At 29.1% G+C, this 27,261-nt stretch overlaps 1 protein-coding gene across 3 annotated transcripts; it reads right to left on the bottom strand.

Annotated features, from left to right (window-relative positions):
- Positions 1-65: 65 nt before the first annotated feature.
- On the bottom strand, positions 66-20,120 carry LOC115232791 (carnitine O-palmitoyltransferase 1, liver isoform). 3 transcript variants are annotated; one of them, XM_029802896.1, is made up of 16 exons: positions 19,857-20,120; positions 5,304-5,459; positions 5,073-5,209; positions 4,698-4,974; positions 4,022-4,345; positions 3,484-3,683; positions 3,198-3,402; positions 2,990-3,097; positions 2,882-2,907; positions 2,517-2,582; positions 2,092-2,154; positions 1,665-1,776; positions 1,284-1,553; positions 1,054-1,203; positions 744-953; positions 66-553 (listed from the first exon to the last, which is right to left on the bottom strand). In XM_029802896.1, exons 2-16 carry the CDS (start codon positions 5,442-5,444, stop codon positions 455-457), a joined length of 2,388 nt encoding a protein of 795 aa, XP_029658756.1. In that variant the 5' UTR covers positions 5,445-5,459; positions 19,857-20,120; the 3' UTR covers positions 66-454. The 3 variants fall into 3 exon arrangements, with proteins under 3 accessions (XP_029658756.1, XP_029658758.1, XP_029658757.1); XM_029802898.1 differs by lacking the exon at positions 2,517-2,582; XM_029802897.1 differs by lacking the exon at positions 2,092-2,154.
- Between the last annotated feature and the right edge of the window lie 7,141 nt (positions 20,121-27,261).

The following is a 27,261-nucleotide window of genomic DNA, read 5'->3' on the forward strand; positions in this document are numbered from 1 at the left end:
TATTAAAACATTGAATATATAAAAAGGAATAGATATATATTTATTATATATTTTAAACACATATCAATATTTTGTTAAGATTTATAATATATTTTAAACATATAATTCACAACTTGGTTTATTGGTGAATTGTCTACTGTTTATTTAGTATAAGAGCAAAATTATTAAGAGAATTTTTAAAAAATTTCCCGGGTCGCAATAAAACTCCATGAGAATTCCCTGATCTCAGATACAAAAAAATTGCCTGAAAATTCCAAGTTTTCCATGTTTTTCTAGAGAAAAGTAAACACCCTGTACCGAGAGAATTGCCTATGAGAAATTTCTTCAAAAGGCTATCGTATTAAATTATGTCTACATTATATCAAATCTTTGCATGTGTCAGAATCCTTTTCAGCTATAATCACTTTTGCAAGACAGAAGTGTTGACAAAAGTTTGTTACAAATAATAAATAAATTATGCAGATCCGTTCTGATGTATTTTCTTTTTCTGGTCTAATAAGTTTTTCATATCGTCAAGTGCCTTCTCTATCTGCTTTGCAAATCTTGCAGCATCCTATAAATATTGAAATTGCTTAACAATCACGAGCGTATTATTTAATAAATAAACAATTATATATTACATGTATAACTTTGTATTATAAATGTAAAATATACAATGATGTATGATGAATAACAAAATTTCAAGAAATAAATATAAATGATTGTTGATTATACTAATAAGGATAAAAAAATTAATTTTTTACCGTTTTTGAGGAAGATCGTTTACTAGAGACATGGAAAAATAGAAGATTTTCTCCTGCAATTATATAAGAAACACCGTAGCCATCATCAGCCACAGGTCCAAATCCACCACCTGCTGAAATGCAATCAGGATATTTTTTCAAATCCAATTTTGAAGTTTGACCATGCGGAGTTTGTGATGTTGACAATCTCCACGGTTCACTTAGAACCTCCTATAAAATGTAATAAAATGTTTTATTATATTTTATAAAACTATTAATCAATTATTACATTATATAATTTATTGTTACATTATATAATCAAAAAACTTACCTTCAGAAATGGAGAGTCTACTTCTAAGTACTTTGATACTACATACAAACAGAATAGGTGTCTATCTATCCCTTTACCGCACATGGCATCCTGATAACCTTTCTGATGTTGTGTTACTGCATCCGAGAGTAATCTAATTTTTTCATCCACCTATATATCAGAAAACAAGAAACTCTGTTAGAAATATACGAATAATTAAACATTTATATTTTTACTTATTTCGTCTTTACCGTTGTTGCTTTGTTTTCCATTGCTTTCACCCATTTAGAAGATTCAATAGTGCATGGTCTAACTGTTTCTGTCCTACCTTCTCGGAATAATCTCGTCATGGAAGCTTCGTAAGTTAAACTGAACTTTCCAGCATCGCGATAATATGCCAGTTGAAGTGCCATTTGTATATAGGCATCTGGTGATATGGAATTGGCCTTCATTAAGCCTTTGCCATAAGCATCATGCACGTAAATACGCAACTCAACATCATTCAATATATTGCGTGCTACCTATATATTAAATATAAAATCGATTTATTATATGTAATCGCAATATATCCACTAAATATAGTGTTTAAAAATAAAACTTTTATGTTATATTATTATATTATTATTATATACCTGATAGGATTGCTCAATAGCTTCAATACATTTAGCATTCAGATCCCACTGCAATCGAATTGGAACTGGAGGTGTAAATTCTGGAGTGCCCACAGTATGTCCATCCTTATATCTGAGAGTTTTATATATTTATTTTGTAATAAGCTAGACAATTGTAAGCTTTTATAAGCTTTGGTAAGTCAGTTATTTTTTATTTATTTTTTTGTTTCACAACTCGCTGATCAAGCAGCTAACAATTACATCTTAACATATTAAAAAACATTAGCAAACTTTCATGCATAAATATGTTCATAAAAGCCAAAATAATCACTATATAATTACAGCAGAATAAAAATTGAATATGATTGTTAGGAATGATGCAGTATGAGTGGTTAGTAATTTATATTCCATTATTCTCTATATGAAAACAAGGCATAAATAAAATTACCCAATTTCATTATCAGCAGCTATAATAAATTCCCATAGAGTTCCCATCACCGGTGCATCAGCCCTAATAAGCATATCAGAAGAAAATATTAAAGTCATAATGTGAAAAGAGATATGTAAAAGATATTCATCATCAATAAAAGTATCCAATAGAGAAAGGTAACCTGCAGAAAATAGTATTTAGGAAACTGAAATGTAGGTATAATAAGAACCCCTTTAAAGATGTCTGCCGCAAAGAGTACTGGAAGCACTAAAGATTTGCCAAGATTTCTTTTAAATAAAATAAACATATACATATTGCAGTCTGAACAATTTCGTAGAAGTCTTTTAGACACAAGAAATAGATAGTAATAAATAACAGTTATCTTTTAGAAGCAGAAGAAGAAATATACAAAATGATATAATTCTATAGATTGTAATTCTTACTCTGTGTGCAGGAACTCCGAACATATCACGTACTCCCACAAGTGCGAAATGATTGCAGCATCTGCCCTACTCATTACTTATCATTATATGTGGTGTTTCGATATATACATATGTTTATGTGTGTAATATAGCTTATTTTATATTATTGAAAATGTAGAGCTATAATTGTTCGTAATATATTATATATATTTATATTATATATAATTATGAGATCATGCTCTATGTTTGTTTCCATGTAAAATAGACGAGCTGTATAATATTTCGAAATAATTCCTTTTCTATATGATAAAAATTTGCATAAAAAGATATCGTTATTTTTTATTATTAATATTAATATGTAACCCAACTCCCTAAAATATACTCACCAAGAATGTTCCGCGTTGAAGCCGATCTATAAACAGGAATCATTTTTATGAAATAAAGTTAATCTCAGTTGTTTCATATATGATTGTGAATATATATCAATTACTCACTCTGCCATTGGTTCCAATGCATAGCGTAAATGATTTATCAAACCATCGATCATATCCTTTCCCATGTAATAAAATCCTACCATAATGATCTAATTTGTCCGGGTGAGTCTAAAAAATATGAAATGTTTAAACAAGTATATTAATTTATCACAATCCAATTATTATTCTTTCTATTCAAAATATATCTTTAATTTATTAGATAACATACTGGATCATATTCGTAAGGTACATCGTCCAATGCAACTACGAATGCAGCCTTCTCAATAATATCCAAAGAAGCTTTATTTACACCTTTCACAAAGAAGTCTTTTCTAGCCCGCGCCCAGGCAGTTCTTTCACCAGCCGTTAACGCAGCTAGTTTCTCTTCTCCCTCCGATGGTGTTGAATTGTCATTTAAAATTTGTTGGATCTGACTGTAAAATAATATTTTCCTCATAATAGACATGCACACAATAGATAAGAATATATGCTGATAAAAAAATAAAATAACTTACAGTTCTATTTCGCAGGCTTGAAGAATCCTATTTCGATAATAAATTAACATCTTAAAATATCTGCCCTTATGATAAACTACAATATGTTTGGCGTCTTGGTAATGCACAATCTTGTCAACTTCTATTCCTGGAATTCGTGTAGTGTTAAACACTCTTCCATATTGCCAGGAACATAATGGGACTAATCCTTGTATCAGAATCTAAAAAGGCACATTTTTTCTTTATATATGTGATAAGCTTTACATTTATATTAAACAAAATGTAAAGTATCACAATTTTTATTCTTGTACTTTATATATTTTACTCTTTCAATAAAAAAATGGTACAAACGGAAATATCAAACAATTGAGAAAAATTTTTATATATCATTATAATTACATCATTTTGATGTGACATAGAAAAGTCAGGTTTTTAATATTATTAAATACTGATTTTTTTAAGTAGTTTTTCGTTTTACAAATGCAAGTTTGTATATTTAAACGAAAATTTCTCCATTCTTAGTAAAATAAAAAAAATAAATCACAAAAAGAATACTAACCGGTTCTAATTCTTGACGTTCGATAAGACGTCTATATTGCAAGCAAGAATGTATAACTGCTGCGGCTCGCGCGGCTTGCAAATTCGTAGGATGCGAAAGAATGGCATCGATTCCATAAAAGTTCGAGTTGACCATCAGAGGTGATCTTCCACGCAGATAAACGTACTCCTCCCACCAATCAGACACGTAGTTGGTGGACCACCAAGACTTGAGAACTAAGTAACGCTGCAACTTGACGCCGATGCCATTTTGAAACTCGATAGCCAATCTTTCCATGCGAGCGTAATTCTCATCATCCAGCAATGGTCGTACACTCCTCAAATACTATTTCGTAAACGATATTTTAAATTTTTATCTATAATATTTAAACAGATATGGATATTCTACACTTATTCACTAACGTTTTTTCTATTACCGATAGCATTCTGATATACTAATAATAATCTTATTTAATTTTATTGTATTAATATCCGACATTTAAGAAGTAAATAAAATATACACATTCTAGAATTCATGCCATTAAAACGAGCTTTATAAATAAAATTAAAAATTAAAAAATTTAAAAAAAAGTATTTTATAATAAAGTATGGGTACACGCATCGATAGATTCAATGTATGCAAACGCAGAAAGTTAATGCATCTAACATAAAATCATGATTCATGTTATTGAACTAACCCGTTTCGTAGTCTCGGTTACTGCCGGTAACGGCAATCGTGGCAGTGATCCCTGGAAGCTGTACAGCATAGGTTTATGCCAACCGGAGAACAACTTTACCAGCAAGAACCAGATTTTTGTCATCCCTGATGGCTTGCGAGCCTTACCTCTTGCTTCGTACATCCATCCTTTGTATATAAGTAATAATTTCAACGTATACCGAATCGCGTATATGACCGCTAGCCATAAAAACAGTCCAACTACAAAAGAACCTGCCAGGTGCGCGAGTATAGAGAATCTGTCACAAAAAAGCGGTGATTAATTCCAGAGACCGTCAATCTGCGAGTACAATGAATCACAAATATCTTGTGATTAAGCGAAATTACATAGACCTACCCAGAAAGATATGGTGAAACTTTTCCAACGAGATCATACGGAACCTTGTAACCGGCAAAATGTATCACCGTTACTAACATTACAGTAATCCACAAGCTTTCCAATGAAGCTGGATAAACGCCGCTTTTCAGATTATTCTGGAAATGAAATGCACATACGTGTAAAAAGATACGCTTGAATATTCGATATTGATGTTGTCCAGGAATTAAAAACGATGTGATAGATGATTACCTGAAATCGAAAGAATCTCTTCTTCCACGATCGCACACCGGAGAGCCACACCAGGTGAAGTACCTCCCGATCAAAATTTACATCCCATCCTTCGTGTGTTATCGAGAAGCTGAATGCTACGGCTGAATGGGCTTCCGCCATCCTATGTTAGCCTTCCTGTAAAATGCATTAAAGTTTAAGATTTGATTTAAGAATTAATATCTTGCGGTTTTTAATGTTGTAACCTGCGCTCACAGCTTGCCGTTAAAATTATTAAAAACACAAAACATGTAGTTTCATATAATCTTAAGAAAAGAAACCATTGAAACAATAAACAATAGCTTAGAATATAAGTATGTTAAAATACACGTCTAAAACGCTAATCGCATGAAAATTAAAATTAATTTTCGTATAATTAAGATTTTTTAATCGTGAATAATTTTTTAATTGTATACTTAATATAGATAAATTAATATTTCTTAAATTTGACATATTCTAAAGAAGTTTCCCGTCCGGAAACGGTTAATCGACGAGAAAAAGAGCAACTTGATCGCGAATATGAGCTGCATGATCGTGACGATGATAATGATGCAGAGTGGACACAGATACACCAGTTGACCTTACTTAAAGTTTCAATTGCGGTGCGCACACGTGCATGCGTGAATGCATTGTATAGATCGTGACAAACTGGTAAATATGGGCATCATAAAGCAGCGAGTTCGGTGTACTTGTCATTTACGGTAGACTGGTAGACTTACTTTATGAGAGAGGTCAAACACATTCAGTTTTCAAAAGAATGCCTAGCAAAGATTGCGTTCTTGGTCAACATCAGTTATTGCGAAACTCTTTTATTGTTTTCTCCTCTCTTCTCTATTTCTTTTTAGATCGAATCTAAATCGTTTCAATATCGAACCTTTAATATTTAAATGCTACATTTAAAAATTACTTTAATATTTTTTACGCTAATCTTTTATAACTGTAAACTCTTCTAATTCTTAATACTAATTATTATGTAATATATACGTATAATAAATACATTTTTACAATAAATTTTAAAAAATTTTAATTTCTAAGAAATTAATAAAATACTGTTAATATCAAAAATTGTGCTTCCTAAATTGATATTACTCACTTTTGTCATTGAGCAATAAGAGAACATTATATGAATTGGAGGTCGCCGTGAAATGAAAGTCCAACGTATATAATAACCAATCAAAAAATATGCCAGATCAAAGTATAATACAGAACGAATTAGTGTTGTAGTATAAGAATACAGATTGTTATGTGAACCGACAGTATCGAAAATGAAATGATGATTCTCTCTTGTGTTACAATCTCATTAATTGTGCGCGATTTATTTGGCTCAAGTGCGGGTTTACGTGAGCGTGCGAGATAGAAAGTTTTTCGGCATTTCACTCGATTTCCACTCGTTACGATCGAGAAGGAGTATCGGAAGAATGGGAAAGGAAGATGACGGTAAATCTCTGGACCGATACGTAATTAATTCACAAGTTGCGCGAGCTATAAAAATATTGAACGTATTACTCTATTAAAGAGAGAGGAAAATAATCGCTGATAGAATTGTGGAGGATTTGCGATCGAATATATACAGACCGTCACGCTTTCAGATCGAAGATTTTTCGGAGAGTATAAGAGCATGCTGTAATGTCTCGGTACGTCATTTAAGGATCTCTCTCCAGCTGATTTCACTAGAAAAGCCGGTTTACTAGTAATGTAGTAAATAAGTAAATATTAAACAGTGTAAGTCGATTAGTAAAAGTTTCATAGTGCTGTCCTTTCAAACTTTGCATATAATTATGGAAGAATATTTGAAATAAACTTAGAAATATATACATTTCTTGAAAAAATGTGTCTTCTAAGATGCAGTTCAGAATGACATTATATAAACAAAACGAGTAGCAGAACACCGCGCTTTTTAGGCAACATTTATATAATCTTAAACAAAACTATATTTCTATAAATAATATTTGTATTCAATTTCATACAGACATATAGTATCTAACTTTTTTTATATAAAAATATTTCAGAGAAATATCTCTCTCTCTCTTTCTCTTTATATGCGTAATTGAGTTTTACGATGATAATAAAGTGTGTTTATGACGACCGATAAAATCGATGACTTTAACGAAAACGTGATAATCTGCGTGTGTATTTAGTAGGTGTGTATCAGTTTAACAATTCTATTGGTCGTTCGTTATCATTATATTTCAAGATATACTCATCATGTCATTCTTTGATCGTTTTCCAATAAAAGATCAACATTCTCTTATCAGAGAACGTCATGAAGTACTTATCATTTCTCATAAATTTTCTGTATTTTCAACGCAAACTAGAATTTAATACATATTTGTTTCATTCTCTTATTTCCTTATCATTACTTTATGATATGTTAATCAAAGTGAATAAAAATTCATATATTATACATACTGCAGCATAACATCATATTATCAGTGCCACACATATATCGCGGCAAATAAATTACATTAAGCAAACTTCTTCCTCACTGTAAGTAGGTCGTATTATGCCTTTCATTTATTAACTGTATATTCGAGTAAAACAAATTTAAATTCAAGTTTTACACATAAACAATTTAGCTATGCGTATAACTTGCTTAAATTTTTTTTTTATTAATAACTGATTTCTGTCAATTTTGGATATTTTATATTTTCAATATAAAATTTATTTCATGTTTACAAGCGAGTTATTACGATTCTGAAACATAATAAATTTATAATTATGCCGAACTGTTGCAAGAAGTAAAATTTATTACATACATTATGAGGAAATTCGTAAACTGTTGAAATATGGTTTATAAATAGAATACAATTACATTTAAATTGAATGTTGAAAAGTCATAAATATTGTATAATATTCTAGTTATATCGTGCAATATTGAATATTGCGATTATTAGAGCTTATAGCGATACGCGATTGCATATCTCTTGTTACGAAAATAAGAGAAAATTAAAGACGACGATTTTAGCGTAACAACAAACGTGAGATATTAGTATATACGAAAACATATTTATAGAGATATAGGTCCGAATACATCAGAGATTATTATGAAAGCATGTACAAAGTTTTGTGACACACATAAAGAGTATTGGAACAATGATACCATTAATAATCGAGTTAGCTTGGATCCAATTTACTTTTAATGTAAGTCACGTGCAGCCAGTAGTCTTCTTTTCTCTCTCTTTCTTTCTCTTACATTCTTTTTGGATTCACGTAAATAATCACCTACGGTGCGTTATTCCAATAAATAAAATAGATTATCGAAAACAATCGAATATTTGAATTCTATATCTAGATATGAATCTGCAAATTTGTTCGATGATATTTATAATCTAGTCCATTATTTATGATAAGATAATAATGTCTGGCATTCTTCTTCAGTCTATCCGAAATTTTAGATATTTTGAAATTATAATTATAATTTTCCGATTTTCTTTTTATTTTTTTCTGAATGTTTTTACTCTAATTCAAAGATAATTAGACAAAGGAGAAACTGAATAATCACGAGGCAATGAAAATATGATCGTTTTGTATATAATATACAGAATATTAAAAGAGAAATAATATACAGAATATCTAAGAGAGAAATAAACTATAGCGAACAGAACAATTTATATCTTATTTTATTTATCTTATATTTTGTTATAACTTGCGATTATATAACATTCTTCAGCTCATGTCAAACAAAAAGCCAAGAAAAAATTTGCATTTAAAAGTGCTGTTAATTATCGTTTATTATTTATTAGATTTATATATAAAAAATTGACATCTATCGATCAAGGACATTCCTGATGTATTAATTAGAAATCCATATTCCATCCTATATATACGAACAATAATCATGTGAACTTTGCGATAGTAATTGCATAAAAAAAGTAATGCATCGAGACGTATAGTATCAATTCTCTGACGTCATTTAGTTACAATTAAAGAGAGAGAGAGAGAGAGAGAGAGAGAGAGAATATATTAATATTGATGTTTATAAAGTTCACGCTTTGATTGATACTATTACGAGTAAAATTGCAAATCTCATTCTCCTTAATCTATCTACATATTAAAAATGTACATATAATGTATGCATTTATATAGTGAATAAAATTTAATTTATAAGTAATCAACAATAAAAATAGCTACAAAATATTTATGTTTTCTGTTAAAACCTGTTAAAAAAATATACCAAATTTGCGGCTGATGGCAATTCAACTACTATACTTCGCGACACAAATGAAATTATTGATTGCGTAGCAGTTATTAAGGTTTATTAAACTTCTTGGAACTTCTCAAAGAATAGAGCAAATTCCGATTTACATACATTTAAATTTTTATTCATTAAGGATTGCAAAGGTTAAATATATTTACATTCTCTCTGTGTCCCTTCATCTACATTTCATAAGAAGATAACAATGACTTTGTTAAAAATAAAATCAATATAAAGATATATGTATATATGTGTATATATATGTATTAAAAAGTTTATAATGCTATTATGTATATATAGGAAGAGAAAAAGAGCGATTAGTTAAATATATTATAACATATATTTATATTTCTTGGACTCTTAATCGTTGTGGTATACATAATTTTACATTTATTATCTGAAACATAAAAAACGCTGATGTTTATGTATTTAACATCCTGTTATTAGGCATACAAATTCTAGTCAATATTATTAAAAACCATCTCCAAATCGACCACGATTAAAGTCCGTATCAGACTATGTATTAAAGATTAAGAATAACGACGAAAATTTGATCAATTAAGACAAAAAAATTTCCACTTTTTTATTCAGATTAGTCAAATTCCAATCTTTAATCTTTAATTCTCAATCTTCAATCTTCAATACGGAGTCTAATACGGACTTAAGATGCGCATTAAAACACTTGCAACAAATCGTTTCGTTCGTAAAATATCATTTTTCTCTTATCAGACAACAGCAATGTGTAATGATTATCTCTATTCACGTGTTTACTCCAAATTTGATAATTGTTTTCTCGTGATTATCTTAAGATAGAGTGCACGAATCGTATAAACTCTATATATCCACGTTTATTAACATACCCAATTTATTAACATATCTAATTTATTAATAATGAGTTCATCATTATTCATGAATAATAATAATTAATGATTATTAATCGGTCATTTTCCAACACTTATCATAAAGCAAAAGGAAACACAGACATACCTATGCTATTAATTTCTGAGTGTGATAAACAATAAAACGACGGTTCTGTTTCCGCAAAGCTTCCTCGAATTTCTACTTTTTCGCAAAAATCCACGATACACAAATAGTACGCGATTCATATGACTGCTGGCTGATTGCAAGGTTACCTATATATCGTTTCAAAAAACGTGATGTAAGTTCCGCCGGAACTATTATGATCATCCGGAAATTCAATCTGTAAAGTGAACTGTAAGATCACTAAAGCGAAATAGGTCGCAAATAATTTTCGCGTGAGATGATGTGCCGCAATAGTGAGCAATTTTGAAGCGAAACATTAAATTAACTATTAACATAGGGTATGAGAACAGCATTAGGTACAACCAACTCTGATTTAAAACCTATTCAATATATAAATATGTAGTCATAATTAAATTTTTAAATCTAATATATGTATTTAACTTTCATTATTCAATTCTTTATTGATAATAATGTTTAATCAAATTAAGTTATATATTTTATTTATTTTATAGATATTATTAGTTTATTTATATAGATAAAATATTAAAGTTAAGTTTTTAGGCATGTCAGAAAGAAAGGAACGAACAAAAATTGATTATCCTCTCTCTCTTTGTAATAAATATTATATATTTAAGTATTTTTTTTTCTTTCGGATTGTTCTTGTTTTAAACTGTTAAAATTTTCTCTTTAAATATTTTGTTGTTTAGTAACACAATTGTAAAATTACTCGAAAGTTTCAGATAAAACTGCCAAGTCAACATGCATTGAAAATCATTCTTTAACAATTGTTCTTAGGAAATAAAAATATGAGTTTCTACATCAGAAATGATCATGATATTCCACCATTTAGAAACAAATCCAAAGTGCATTATTATCTTATGCAATTAATGCAAAAGTATTATCGATGTAGGAAATATTCGCCTTTGATAAGATGAAATAAAAAATCTTATTGACATCGTCGCGATAATGTGTTTTCTCTTGTTTCTCTGTCTGAATGCAGAGCAACGATGAAAGACATACATCGCTAGCTTATCGCGCTTACTATATAATCAACATTAATATCGCGCATCCTATCTTATTTGTCCATAGATACAAATATATACTCGTAGCTAAGAAATAATTAGACTTCGCAATTATCTACAGTAAATTACCTCATTGTGCAACGGACTTAAAGTCTGTCTCACACTAAATGGCGATTAAAATTGTAATTGTACAGTTGAAAGTTGAGACTTAGCGAATAAAACGAAACTAGTAAGAACTGAAATCGAGAAAAATCAAGAACAAATCTCTTTTTTTAATGTACGCAATTTAATCATACGTTTATCCTCAAATGTATATTAAACCATGTTACATCGTCGATATATGTATTAATTGTAGCATTTTTAAGGGAAAACTGAATAAAATTCACACAATATATATATATAATGTATGTGTGTATATAGTACCATTAAGTTTTTAATAAAAACTGGATATTAAAATGTGTTTATTTTTATGTGTTCTTTATCAATTCTTTTCAATACTATTTATTTTTGCTAGTTTTCATAGATATAATATTTTACATCGCGCATATAATTTGATATATCGAAGTTATAAAATATTAATTAAATAAGATTTTATTTATATTAAATTTCACTTATAAATCGATTTTCGATGATTTGATCCGTTATATATTTTTTGAAATGAGAACCTATATAAAAAAAATTATTTAAAATAACATATATAGTACCAATATAATATTTAAATTTATCTTTGTACAACATATTATATCAAGTTAATGTATTATTTATTTTGTTATTAATTGAATTATTATCTCTAATAACCAGAATCATGAAATTTATTTATATATTTTGGTTAATGATTTATCTCATGATAAATCTAAAATACGTAGCATAGTATGGCCTTCAAGTTTATTACAGAGATGCGCAACGAACGGAGATATCTCCACGAGAGAAGTATGACAGAGCTACTTTCTACATGATAGCGCAAGACTCTTTGTATGCACCAAGACATAATAACTTTTTGTAATAGAAAACTTCGCTAGACATAATGGCACACAATGCAATCGCAATATGTACTGTCTAATCATAACTTAAAATATCAAGATCCAAATAAAAATACTCGAGACATGTTATATTTAAATGCACGTATATAGATGGATCATAAATAAGCTGACAAAAAAATTCTTGTATTATTATTATAAGTACAATACAATTGAATTAAAAAATTAAAAAGTTTAGAGAAAATGTCAGAGAATGAAAAAGTTTAAGGATTAAAAATTTTCAATATTTACATGAAATAATGTGACTTATGAAGAAATTATATATGAAAATTTGTCTGACAATATTTTAGTAATCAAGATACAAACATAAATTTGTGTTTAAATATAGATTAATTATCAAGTAAATTATATAGATCTGAAAAAAATGATATACATAAAAATTAAATTATTAGTTTTGTAAATTACTAAGAAGAATAAAAAGCATCAACATAAAAAAAAAAATTTGTGATCTTTTAAATGAAATTCAACAGTTAAGGCACCTGTCCAAGGCCGAATTCTATCTTATAACCAGTATCTAAGCACTTTTGCTGCTATGTTGGACTTTGACCGTAACATGGATGCGATCAACGTATGTGTTAATCATGTGTCCGGACTCTGTTATACGTCGGAAAGCTGTGGCTTCAGTGGAAGCATATAGCTATGAGCAGAAGCACGTTTTAAGTTATAATAATAAAAAATCATTTCGAATTTAATTACTTTTATGTTATTATTGCTTTTTTATATATTTACATATATTTCAATTGACTGAAAGAGCTATCTATAAACAACTATTTATGTAAAAAGGCAAATACGTAATGTGCAAAAATAGCCTTTCTTTAAAAATAAGTTCATTTGGATAACACGTACTAAAATGATATATATGGGATCATTATTTAAAAACATATCTTAAATCGTAATAAATAAATAATAACGATAATATTAGAGCAATAATTAAAATTGTTGCTTTTAGCCTACACATTGGAATTGTTTACTATATTTCGCGCGCATATATAAACTATAGAAATTAATAGATTATTAACTAATTAATAACTCAGCAATTAATAACAGCAATAAAATCATGTATATTGAAAAATATAAAGAATTATTAAAATAAAATAAAAAAGCTCATTACTCATATTAAAAATAAATTGTAACATAAGTGTAACATGCAAGTTTCCGTGTTTCTAATAATCTAGATCTAGAATAATCGATCTAACAATAAGACTGAGAGAACTTAGTATATATAACTTTTAATAAATTAAGTTTTTAATACAGGAAATTATAGTGTTTGTTTTTAGTCGTTTGTAACAATAATTTTAATCGTTTGTAACAATAATTTTGTCGATCATAAAAATATACAACATTTTGAAAAAATAATTATTTTTAGATTTTATATCTGAATTTTAAGATAAAAAAATAACTAATGTAACTTCAGGAATTATATGGAATTGTTTGTAGTGATTTTCATTTCATTTCTAGTTGCGCCATTTAAAAGTTACGGTATGTTTTAATTGACGAAAAATAGCGCAATTACAAACAAAAGAAAATCACTATAAACAACTGCAAATGATCTTGAATCAAATCAAATCTCGGCATTTTTTTATCTTAAACTTGAATAAAGTCATGTTTTCAAAATGCTGCATGCATTTTTTATAACTTTGACTACGAACAAAATTATATCATTTTCTGTATTAAAAACATAGTTTATTAAAGATAGGTTATATATAGTACTAAGTTCAAAAAAGAAAACATTCTACGCACATTTGGTGAATATATTAAAGAGAGAATATATCAAGTGTTTTGCAGTATATAATTTCTGTTTCATTAACATTCACTATTAATGACGAACTCCATATATATTATGCAATATAGCCTTCGCCTAAGATTTAAAGACGCGTCATTTTTTTCAAAATATACAACTTAATATCTATTTTTCTAAAGATATATATATAGTCAGTTGCTAGTCAGTTATATCTTAATGAGACATTATTAATCTATTAATATTTACTATAATAACATGAATAATTAAGAAAAAGTAAATCACACTAATAATAAGAGAAATAATAATATATGAAGTTTGATATAAGTAACCATCTTTCAGAAGTTATGATACTTATCATTATATTGTATTATTATGCATTTCGGCATAATAATGTGCGAGTAAAACGTTTTTGTCATGTCTAAGACATTTAGTTTACTTATTTTCTACATGCACTATATAATATTAAATGAGAATATAATAAAATCCTAGCATAAAATTTTTGAAAATGATTTGATATGTTAAAATTTCTATATTTAATTTCTATTTATTTATGCATTGATTTATTCTTAAAATTGCATGATTTTTTTAAATTGGTATGCTAAATCTCTTAATTTTTTTAGTTTATTAATTCTTAAAATTTCTTTACTTAATAAATATTACATCACGTTTCTCTTTCTTCTCTTTGCTCAAATGACGTTTTTAACTGCATAACATGAGTTGTCTGAATAAGTGCAAGAATTGCAAAAGTCAATCGACTTTTGCGTGTATAAAATATGCCTGTATGTCGTTAATCGCGCATGTTTCACGAACGATTTCACAAAAAAAGAAAAACTTATTTTAAGAGGCGGACTTTGATCCGGAACAACAACATGTTCAACCTCAGATATTTTAAGATACAGGTTTCAAACACGTGGGCGGTGAGCCAAATTGTAGCCAAATATATATATTACATATACACACATACACACCATACATTCTCTCTACAATTGATCCGTCTAACTTCTTCCTTTTAATTTTGTATTAATTAAAGTTTGTATTAAATAATATGTTAATTATTATATTAAATAAATGTTACTTAACATAAAAAATTGATATTGGTTATATTATTTTTTATGTCTATTTATATATTTTTGTACATTATATATACTTTTGTATATTATTATATTTTTTGTATATTTTTAAAATATGATTTTTGTCATAATGTCTTTTATGCTAGCTTTTTTAACATATATAAATAATTATATTATCTTTTTTCTCTTTCTCCTTATATATTTATAAACCAAACTTTTTGAGAGATATTAATCTCAAGCCTTTGAAAATGTATGCAGATTCGTCACTGCTGATTTATATTCTCATTATTTAATTATAAAAGCAATTATAAACATATTCAGACAATTTAAAATGCAAATTTCTTTAGACTATAGAGACAAAAGCACGCAACATTTTACACGTGTAAAATTTATTGATACAATAAAATTTCGTCTAGTAAGTTTGCAAATATTTTAATGGCAATACTTACATTACCATATTGGATTGGGCCGATAATTCTCTCATTTTGTATCTAAAGATATTATTGTAACTATTCATTTTTTTCGTTAAATCATTACATAAATTTCGTTCGGGGATAATTTGTAATTTATAATAATTTATACAAATACTTTATTCAAATTAATTTTTACATAATGCGATATTACTTTTTTTTTCTATAATAATATGTTATTATATTATGGACATTTTGACATATTTGACATAACTCTAATAAATTGACATAACTAAATTTTACATATTATGTTTTAGAGAGGATATGGTCAAACATGTGTCCACAGCTATCCATTTACATTTCAAACACATAGCTTGCATAACGACGCATTTTTGTCATGTAGTTTTTTTTTCTCTTTGATGTTTGGAACCTCTGTTATATGTCATTGACAAGTTTCAAACAAAAATGCAAGCATAATCACGTAAAACAAATTTATGCGAAGTCAAAGGTTTTATGTTTATTATATTCTAATGTACCACTATATTCGCATATTATAGTATAGAATAAATATGTATGAGTCATGACAATCCCAAACTTTAAAATTACGATTAAAATTACAAATATGAAATATATCAACAAAAAGCTCTAGATAGAGTTTAAATTTATAAGATCAGATAAATATAATTTTTATTTATAAGTAATGCTCTCGTAATTCATAAAAATTCATTAATTAGATTAGTGTAACAATTAATCGAAAAAATGATTCTTTAATTCATATAAACATTCTCATAAATTACCTAAAATATAAAATAAAAAATAATATAAAATTTATATAATTTGTGTAGATAATTTCATTTTGTTTATCAAATTGTGTATCCGAAACCGAGAAATGTCGCATGCTAATAAACGTATAAAAGAAATGCATAATGCAATGTTCGATAACATGTGAATTCATTCGCTGTCCAGTCTTGTATTGTCTTATTTCGACGTAATAGCTAAATAGCTGATTGTATATATTTTCTACGATACGCATGTTGATTACCAAAATAGCTGCGTATTATTAACGCCATTACACTTTCGAGACTGACCTAAGAATACTAAAGTGTTTTCAAGTGTAGTCAAGTGTATCTTGATAATTGTATATTGGAATTCAAAACTGATATGACAATTTGGCACCTGTCTCTTTAATACATATAAAATATTAAACATAAGGTTAAGAGATATAAGTTCACAACTAAAATTAAATCAATCAATAAAATTATAATTTTTAATTATTTAACCAATAAATATAATACATAAATATCTGATACTCGAATAAAAATGTCTAAAAATTCTTAATAAAATAACTCGGAAGTGTAACAATGTTATAGAATTTTATGTGTTGAGAAATAACAAATTTGCTCTGTTTAGCTGTACTTTTTCTCCTTTTCAGTTTTCTTTTTTCAAACTATCAATATCCTGTGTTGCTGCGCTTTTTCTCATTCATAATGCTATACATATAAATGCGACTGGCAAAAACAAGTTTAACGATATATGTTGCGCGATACTATGAAGCGTTTATTGTCTTGCTATTAAAATATCTGCTGAACTGGACAGGGATGGATGGACAGGAATGGACAGGAATGGACAGGATTCTGTTATATCAATAAATCCTAAATGTTGAAATGTTGCGTGCCTGCATTCGCAGAGCTCGAAGAAATTCGCATTTTAAATCGCCTAAATATGTTTATAATTTTCTAATTAAATAATAAAAAGAGTGATATATAGAAATCAGAGTGACGGATCTACATTTTTGAAGACTTGAAATTAATATTCTTGCAGAATTGTTCTTAAAAAAATTTTATTTATGGATATATAATAAAAAAAAAAAAAGAGATTTTTTATTTACATATGTATTTAAACAATTTATTATTTAATTCATATAAACATTCTCATAAATTACCTAAAATATAAAATAAAAAATAATATAAAATTTATATAATTTGTGTAGATAATTTCATTTTGTTTATCAAATTGTGTATCCGAAACCGAGAAATGTCGCATGCTAATAAACGTATAAAAGAAATGCATAATGCAATGTTCGATAACATGTGAATTCATTCGCTGTCCAGTCTCTTTCTATAGCTCTAGATAGAGTTTAAATTTATAAGATCAGATAAATATAATTTTTATTTATAAGTAATGCTCTCGTAATTCATAAAAATTCATTAATTAGATTAGTGTAACAATTAATCGAAAAAATGATTCTTTAATTCATATAAACATTCTCATAAATTACCTAAAATATAAAATAAAAAATAATATAAAATTTATATAATTTGTGTAGATAATTTCATTTTGTTTATCAAATTGTGTATCCGAAACCGAGAAATGTCGCATGCTAATAAACGTATAAAAGAAATGCATAATGCAATGTTCGATAACATGTGAATTCATTCGCTGTCCAGTCTTGTATTGTCTTATTTCGACGTAATAGCTAAATAGCTGATTGTATATATTTTCTACGATACGCATGTTGATTACCAAAATAGCTGCGTATTATTAACGCCATTACACTTTCGAGACTGACCTAAGAATACTAAAGTGTTTTCAAGTGTAGTCAAGTGTATCTTGATAATTGTATATTGGAATTCAAAACTGATATGACAATTTGGCACCTGTCTCTTTAATACATATAAAATATTAAACATAAGGTTAAGAGATATAAGTTCACAACTAAAATTAAATCAATCAATAAAATTATAATTTTTAATTATTTAACCAATAAATATAATACATAAATATCTGATACTCGAATAAAAATGTCTAAAAATTCTTAATAAAATAACTCGGAAGTGTAACAATGTTATAGAATTTTATGTGTTGAGAAATAACAAATTTGCTCTGTTTAGCTGTACTTTTTCTCCTTTTCAGTTTTCTTTTTTCAAACTATCAATATCCTGTGTTGCTGCGCTTTTTCTCATTCATAATGCTATACATATAAATGCGACTGGCAAAAACAAGTTTAACGATATATGTTGCGCGATACTATGAAGCGTTTATTGTCTTGCTATTAAAATATCTGCTGAACTGGACAGGGATGGATGGACAGGAATGGACAGGAATGGACAGGATTCTGTTATATCAATAAATCCTAAATGTTGAAATGTTGCGTGCCTGCATTCGCAGAGCTCGAAGAAATTCGCATTTTAAATCGCCTAAATATGTTTATAATTTTCTAATTAAATAATAAAAAGAGTGATATATAGAAATCAGAGTGACGGATCTACATTTTTGAAGACTTGAAATTAATATTCTTGCAGAATTGTTCTTAAAAAAATTTTATTTATGGATATATAATAAAAAAAAAAAAAGAGATTTTTTATTTACATATGTATTTAAACAATTTATTAGATATAATTAATATCTCTCATTTTATCTCAATTAATATAATTACCATTAGCAAAATAATATAAATTTTGAAAAGACAAGAAGTGAAAAAGAAAAAAAAAATATATATATAGAAGTATGTGATTAGTACCTATTTATGTGGAGACTTTATTACCTCCAAGCTCTGAAATTTCTTGATAACTTTTTTGCGATTGTTACATCATGTTCTGTTTTTTGTTAATGTTATATTCGTATTCAATAACGTGAATGTCGTTTATATTAATTATTATGAATCATGAGTAATGCAAAGTACAACGCAATTCAAGTTACAAAAGACACAAGCGTATATGTGTATCCAAATATACCGCGTGCTACATATATAACGCCATTATATTAGACGAGAAAGCGCAAAGCAGGTATCTATCTTTGGCTCTTCCTCTTCAAATACAGACGGATTATTAACATTTACAAGGTCGATCCGGTAGATATGCTATATATTTTAAGTGCGAATTAAAGAAATGATACTGTGTTCTCCGAAGGACAAGACAAACATCTGTGAACGGAGAGGCTAAAGCTCGTAAGCGATTGGTTGAGCATGAAGGTGTGCGACCGCGCCTCCGAAAAGTAAGCCACGCTTTCTCTACAATCTCTAATAATAGAATACGATCTTGTTACGCGGTCGTTGACAATGTCTGGCTGTTACTTACCGGCGGTGTATACGTGTGCGTAGACGATATTATTCTAGGTCTCTATGGACGAGTCAATTAAATATGAGACGTATTCGTTGCAATGTAGTTAGTAAGGAGTACGATTTGACGACGCGACGTAGAAACGTCGGGTCAAATCAACAAACGCACTTCCTGTTACGCGGTATATCGTTCACGGATTACGCAAGAAAGCACGTACTGCACAAGTCGAAGCACCGCCACAGACTACAGTATAGCCATGCAAATGCAACGTACTAAATGAGACGACAGCATGACGACGGCGACGCGACGGCGTCAAGCGCCAACGCCAAGGTGCCGTATTTTCATGCCGCGCATGCGTGACCACGCGCGTGCGCGGCTTACTTCTGTCATCTGTAGTGCGGCGTACTTTGACTTTGACGTTCGATGACTGTCGGTCACATTCCAAGCGTCAGTTCAACAGGCGTGCGTTGCTATGTGAAATTAACGAAAGATGTCGCCGTCATGAGCTTGTGCGAAATTAGTGCGAAACTGTGTTTTGAGGAATCGTCAAAGTTTAGGAAAATATATTTCGGTAAGAAGTGACAGTAATTAAAATTTCGAGAGAATGCGAAACTTAAAATGTAATCTTTTTGTCTATTTGGACTAGGGTTACATGAAAAATTTAAATAATAATTTTTTTAATCTTACTTTTTTTTTTTTTTTTTTTTATTAAATTTGCTTCTCTCTCTCTCTCTCTCTCTCTCTCTCTCTCTCTCTATCGAGATCTAAGATGCGATGATAATTTCTTATTTCAAATCGCAGGAAGCATTATAGTATTAATGTTGTTTGAAATATTAACTTTACTTTTCTCTCTCTCTCTCTCTCGAAATCATAAGGTTATCATGTTTTAATTTTCTATTGTGATCGTTTGATTCACTCGCTGCTTAGATTGTGTTCCATATTTTAACCATGAAAAAACATATGTATATATGCCTATAATTTTTTGGAGCGCGAAAAATACACATCATGAATGAAAATATATATACAATACATACAGGAACAGAATATCTTTTTATACATTTTCCTTAAATACGCCTGATTCATATATTAAAGTATTCATGTCCCTAAATGTATACATATATATAAATGAGTTCGCAGTATTGCCATTACTGGCAATCTATATTATTTTTGTATACATTGACCTTCCTGTTTATATTTTTGCCGTGCCGTTGCCCCCTCTGTTGCCCACCATTGTCCTTGCGCGGCGTACGCACAGTGATAATAGGAAAATACCAAAAAATTACGTTTATTTACTTCCTGTGTTATTGTAATGAGATATCATATCGTACGCTGTATACGTATAGGTAGAGAATATTTAATAGAGATGAAAGATTTTTGTCTCGATCCGTCGAGTAATTTATTGTGAATTTTCTGTAGAGCATCGTGAATGTCGTTGCGAACGGAAGCTGGATCTTGGAAAATCGTTGGACTCGTGAACTTGTAAGTATATATATAACAGAAATATATCTATATAAACGGCTGTAAATGGGGCTTTTCGGGAGAATCGACGGTGCTGAGATTTTTGCGCGATCATACGATATTGCTTTTTTAGATAATTTCGAGGATGTGAGGGGACCCCCCGCGCGAAGCACCCGAAATTTCGTCACGCGGCCCAAAGCGAGTAGAGTCTCGAACGCGAGTAAGTCGATGCGAAATTCAGTGAGCCATTAAAAGCGATTAGAAAGTGATATTCGAGAGCGTGTTAATCTCAGAAAAGCATTCGCGGGCTCCCTCGCACAATATAGTCGATCCCCACGAAATATCCATCTTTTCCGAGCATCCAACCGATGCGTTTGTGATCGGAGAGGCGAAAACAATATCTCTTTCAAATTAATTTTTAAATTAGACTCTAACAAACATGTTTATATGGTAGTTTATTTCTTTATATATTTTTTTATATATATTTAGTAAATAATTAACAAAATATATTGAATTGTAAATAATTTGAATTTTTAATTTCTTAGGAGGTTATTGATAGATGTTTGATTATAATATATGCTTCTAAAGATATAATATACTTCGAAAGATTTTGCTTGGAAATTAAACAAGAATAAATAATAACGTAGCATTATCAGATGTTATTCACGCAATATGCTTGTGCATTGAAAAGCAGCAGACAATACACATACACATTTCTTTATAGCAACTTAAATCTCTGTGATAAATCTTGCATTTATAAAACTTAAACTGTTGCTATCTCTTAATCGATAGTGGGATTGTTTCAACTTTTCTCATACATACATGATATTTTTTAGCGGAATCTTTCGATCTTATACGGATAGAGTAACATTTTACGGAACACAAATTAAATCCCATTGATAATGTCCTTAGGTAGAATTAAAAGCGGAAATGACGGATTCTCCACCCATATTGTTTCTTCCCGGCTTTCCTACAAACAACGCATTTCGCGAATGTTGCGGGAACGGTGAAAGCAAAAGCGGAAATAATGGCGATAACAATTCTGGGAGATGCGAAGAAACGTCGCCGACAAACACGATCGATAGAAATTACCAACGATTCGATCTCCTGCGGGCGGCTAAGAGAGCTTCACGTGAAAGAAAGGTAAGATTAATTTTATTATGCCAGACAGAACGGAGACAACCGTGGGAATAGATGAGATTCGATTACAGTCGCTACCATTTCTTATTATTTAGCCATTTTCTGAACATTCAACGTGCCTCTCGGCACACAATGGTATATTTTAAAATAAATTCTCGATCTCAAGGTTTCGCAGATTCTTTTTTTAGAACTAATAAATTTGTCTATTCTTGAGTGGAAAGGGAGGAAGGGAGAAAAGAGATTTTGCCTAGTCAAGCATGATGAATGATACGCACGAAATTTTCTTTAAGAACCGTAAAAAATTCTTTTATTATAAATTATAAACTATTTACATTAGAATCTATAATAATATTCAAATTAAAAAATATCTAATAAAAATTTATCTGTCAAATAGCGAAATAATGAAAGTACAATCTATTTAGATAAGAATAGAGAATTGGGAGAAATACTATTTAATGTAAATTCATATCATCGATTAATAAACGACTGCTTCGTAAATTTTTATCTTAACAAAAATAGTAATAGAGAATAAAATAGTATGAGATCTCTAAAATATAATGCTTTAGAGGAATTTCAAATAGACAATACGATCAATTCTGTTTTTGAAATAAAACGAATTATGTATGTGTTTGCTAATTTTATTAATTTTATATTGAATATATTATATTTATATTATATATCAACTAAAAAATTATTAACTCGATTTTTAATTTTGCTTTATTTTTTAATCGTAAATAAATCTGAATTTGATACAAAGTTTTTTCATTTAAGAATATGAGAATGCGTAAAGCATATCTCAGTAATTTCTTATGCATGAAAATATAAATCTGCAAATATTCACATAACTTTAAAAAAAAAAGTTATTAGTTGATATCCTGTTTGTTTCATTTATTTTGACAGTATACTCCAGCACTGTTTTGTGGAAATTTTTGGATTGTTAAATTTTTCCATGTGTTCTTTGTATATATTTATGAGTAGCATCGTTTCAGAACGGGTCCATACATGTTGATCTAAACAAATCGAATAATAATTTGTGTTTTTTCTTAAAAATAATCTTTATTTTAATTTACTTTAATTCAAAAGTTGCATCGTTTTCACTACTATAGCTGGCAACTGCATCCGTGTCATCTATATTTTCTATAAAATATTAATTTCATATTAGATTCAGTGGCATTTTTTATTAATCTTTTCATAATATTTAAGAATATATACTACAAATAAATAAGTCAATAATAAATAAGCATAAATATAATTTTAAACCTGCTTCAGGTAGAACTCTTTTGTTTAGATCTACATTAATGTTTCTTTTTGCTTTTTCCAATAAATAGTATGCGAATTCGTGATTTATTAATAATTAAAAATAAGATAAGAACAATAAATAAATATTAAATTAATACATAGATTGTGTCAATTTTTGTATGCAGCGATCACGTATCTAACGCATATTGCATAACGTATATCAAGGATGATGTTCCCTCCGTGCCGACCCTTTCAAGGGGCAGAACTTTCACGGCGCGCTACATTCTTTGGACATTATTCCGTTTCGATCGATTTGATCGGTGTTCGGTTAATTTAACACGGTGAAACTATCTGCTGCACCGCCGTCGCCTTCGGCGTTCCTTTTTGCTAATCGCCGATTTCGAAGTCATTGACCAAAGCTGCTTGTCTAATACTAATGATACTATCCAAATTAATCGAACGATCTGTGACGGATCATAGATAAAATAATGGTTCTTATAAGATATTATAAAATAATTTTTTTTTCTGCCCGCGTTATATTTAACAAATTCTATCGACGAAATATCTCCTTTAACTCTCTTTCTATATATACATTAATTATCAATGACAAATTTCTATGATTGCATATCAATCGATATTTTGTTTATGTATTTTATTGATATTGTAAATGTACTGCGCCGTTTTTTTCTAGATTATAGTATTTTATTTCTATATAATTTCTATCTAGAAATTTCTTGTTTTATTTCGACTTTCTTACAATAAAAAGTTGCTTTTTTTTCTTTAGTCTATATAAAATTTAAATCTCTAACTACAAATCTTTATAAAGTTCTAACAAAATCGCGCGCGCAGTTAGAGATTGATCAAATAAAAAAATAAATTAATACAGACACACAAACACACATATGAAAGAAAATAATTTTATTTTTATTTTTCATTAAACACGTGGCTAATATATGAATAATTCATATAGTAATGAACGTAAATATTTATTGTCAAATTATATTTTACCTTATTATGATTTATGGCAACAAAGGAACTCTTTTTTTTATTTTTGAAATGATTCCTAATTTTTTACAAATTCTTAAGTTTCCTCGGTATATATTCCTTAAAACGTAGTAATCACACTTAAGGCTCGAAAATCTACGTCATCATACGTAGTATATTATAAATTGAACAAATCGGGTCGTTGCACCTTTCCATCGAGACCTACTTCGACATTCGTTGTGGAAGGATAGTGAAACTTCTCGACTGATGCGACGCATCTCGCGCATCAATTATGCTTCTCTTTTTCTCTTTTTGAGACAAGATCTTGGCTCTATTCCCAGCGCGCAGAATTTCCAGTGAAGCGTGAAAATCGCGTCTCTTTTCGCGAGGCGTGAGAAGGCCGCGCATAAAACGAGGTCGGAGGAAATTGACGACAAAGATCTCGGCGATGACGCGTATCTATCATTGACAATTATCGGAACGGAGAAAGCGATACGCGTAAGTCGACAGTATGACTCACATATATGACATACTTTTTTTTAATCTTTGATTCGTCCTGTCGTGACGTTCTCTTATTGTGGGCTGACAATGTCGTGATCCTATACATTCTTCAGAACTGTTACTGACCGTATCGAGTTTTACTTTGTCATTTCGGTCGACTTGATCTCACAATCAAATACAAGTTAACTGATTTTGAGTGTGTGAACAGTTCGCTGTCACCTACTATTTAGATTACAGTTCTACTTGTGACATAAATGGAAACAGAACATTTAATTGCACCTTTCGCAATACCAGTTTTGATTCTGTTGCATGTTTAAGACGATTCTTCTAACAATCTGACATTGATAAATTTTTAAGTTCTCTTCTGTAAGTCTTCTCGTGTTAAGATCTCGTGTTAAGATAAGCTATGTAATTGGAAAACGATATGTGTGTGTTTATACTTTTAAGAGGTCCACGAATAATAATAGAGATAATAAAAATAATATTATTAACAAAAATTCTAATATCAATATCTTTATTTTAATTTTCGATTATATTGTTAATTTTTTAAAGTACAATATTAAAATTTTAAAATATATTTTACTCAGGATTTAATTGTACTTTTTTAAAAGTGCTACCTCGCATCAATAATTTTACTGATTGCGCTTGACAATAGAGACTGCAGAGGAGTCAATATCCTTCACTTTGATGAAATGTCAAATAAATAAAATATTAAGAAAAGCGAATTTAAACATTTGCAATAAAAATAACGCATAAAACATACAAATAATCTTTTATCGCCAACTTAGTGCTTACTCATATCAGATTTTAAGATTATTTGAAATTATTAATTGGTCTTATTAATGGATTGCTTATTTAGATTTTGTATATATAATCCGAAGGAAAAAGAAGTTCTCTCTATTGCAAGAAAGCCAGAATAAAGCAAAAAAATTTTTAATTTTATCTTAATAGGAATTGTGTGCAAAAATAAGTCTATAATAAAAAAAAAGCAGCAGTACATTTTCACAATGCTTTATTTGTTATGCATAAATTCCCACATAAAAATTTTAAATTTTTATAGACAAAATATCGCATGCAATTTCTAATTGAGAGGATGATAACTTGGCTTTTGCATTTACGTGTTAGAAGGAAGAGAGGTACCTCTCTTACGTACAGTTATTCGTTTGTTCGCTTTACGAAGAAATACTGTCTCAGATGAATAAATTCAGCAACAGTGTGGGCAACTGTACGCATTATCTGCCGGGGAATCGAAACTGAGTACGGTAACGGTCTTGCATCTGTTACCTGCATGCTACAGTCTATGCTATGTTAATGCCCGCAGGACTTCTCATCACACATAAAAACACCGTTTTGCGCCATTGCGCGCTGTATCCATTATAGTTATATCTGACATCATGAATTTCGCGAAGCAAATCGCAATTGGTGAATAGTATTTTAACAAGCTTTTATTAGTTGTACGAATTATTATGTTTCATAAGACCGACAAGTTATGTCAAATTTTTTTTTTTTTTTTTTTAACGGATTTTTCATTGAGAAGAAGCGTTGGTGTGTGTGGTACAGTAGTTTCCTTTTTAAAAGTCTTTGAAAGTGTACTGTCGATCGGCATAAGCCCAGAAGAGAAAGCGATGATTTTCGTAGTCTTATCATGTTTGACTGGATTCGTAGAATCGTGAAAGATTTTTTGTATACATGTCGAACGCGTCGACGTCATCTCTTTTTAATTATATTGCTATACGCACCAAGAGTAACCGTGTAAAACCCGGATGTAGCAGTAATGACTTTTAGAAATCGATATTAACGAACCATTTTAATTAAAAATGATGTAAGACAAATTTTTTATTTCAATTTTGAATTTACGATGAATCAACTAAACGTAAAAGAATCTTAAGATTCGGCTTACAATATTTTTAAAACAGATGGGTCATATGAGGTGTATAATTATAAAATTCTCGATACTGTACAATGCGTATACACTACACCGTTAAATTACACGATGATTGTGCGTTTCTTTAAAATCCGTGTTTTTTATTAAAGATTTTTCTGATTATTTGAAGTAAAAGCAACAAATATTTGTTCTCAAATAAAGTTTTACGGACATATA

The sequence above is a fragment of the Formica exsecta genome, unplaced genomic scaffold (genome assembly GCF_003651465.1).
Source record: "Formica exsecta isolate Colony F162 unplaced genomic scaffold, ASM365146v1 scaffold15, whole genome shotgun sequence".
In the NCBI taxonomy this organism is placed as follows: Eukaryota; Metazoa; Arthropoda; class Insecta; order Hymenoptera; family Formicidae; genus Formica; species Formica exsecta.

Bases quoted from the DNA above. Each gene is read 5' to 3' on its own strand.
- LOC115232791 (XM_029802896.1), bottom strand. From the start codon at position 5,444: ATGGCGGAAGCCCATTCAGCCGTAGCATTCAGCTTCTCGATAACACAC. The intron at 5,210-5,303 runs GTAATCATCTAT...TTTCATTTCCAG, and splicing joins AGAGATTCTTTCGATTTCAG to AATAATCTGAAAAGCGGCGT. The intron at 3,684-4,021 runs GTTAGTATTCTT...GTGCCTTTTTAG, and splicing joins AACGTCAAGAATTAGAACCG to ATTCTGATACAAGGATTAGT.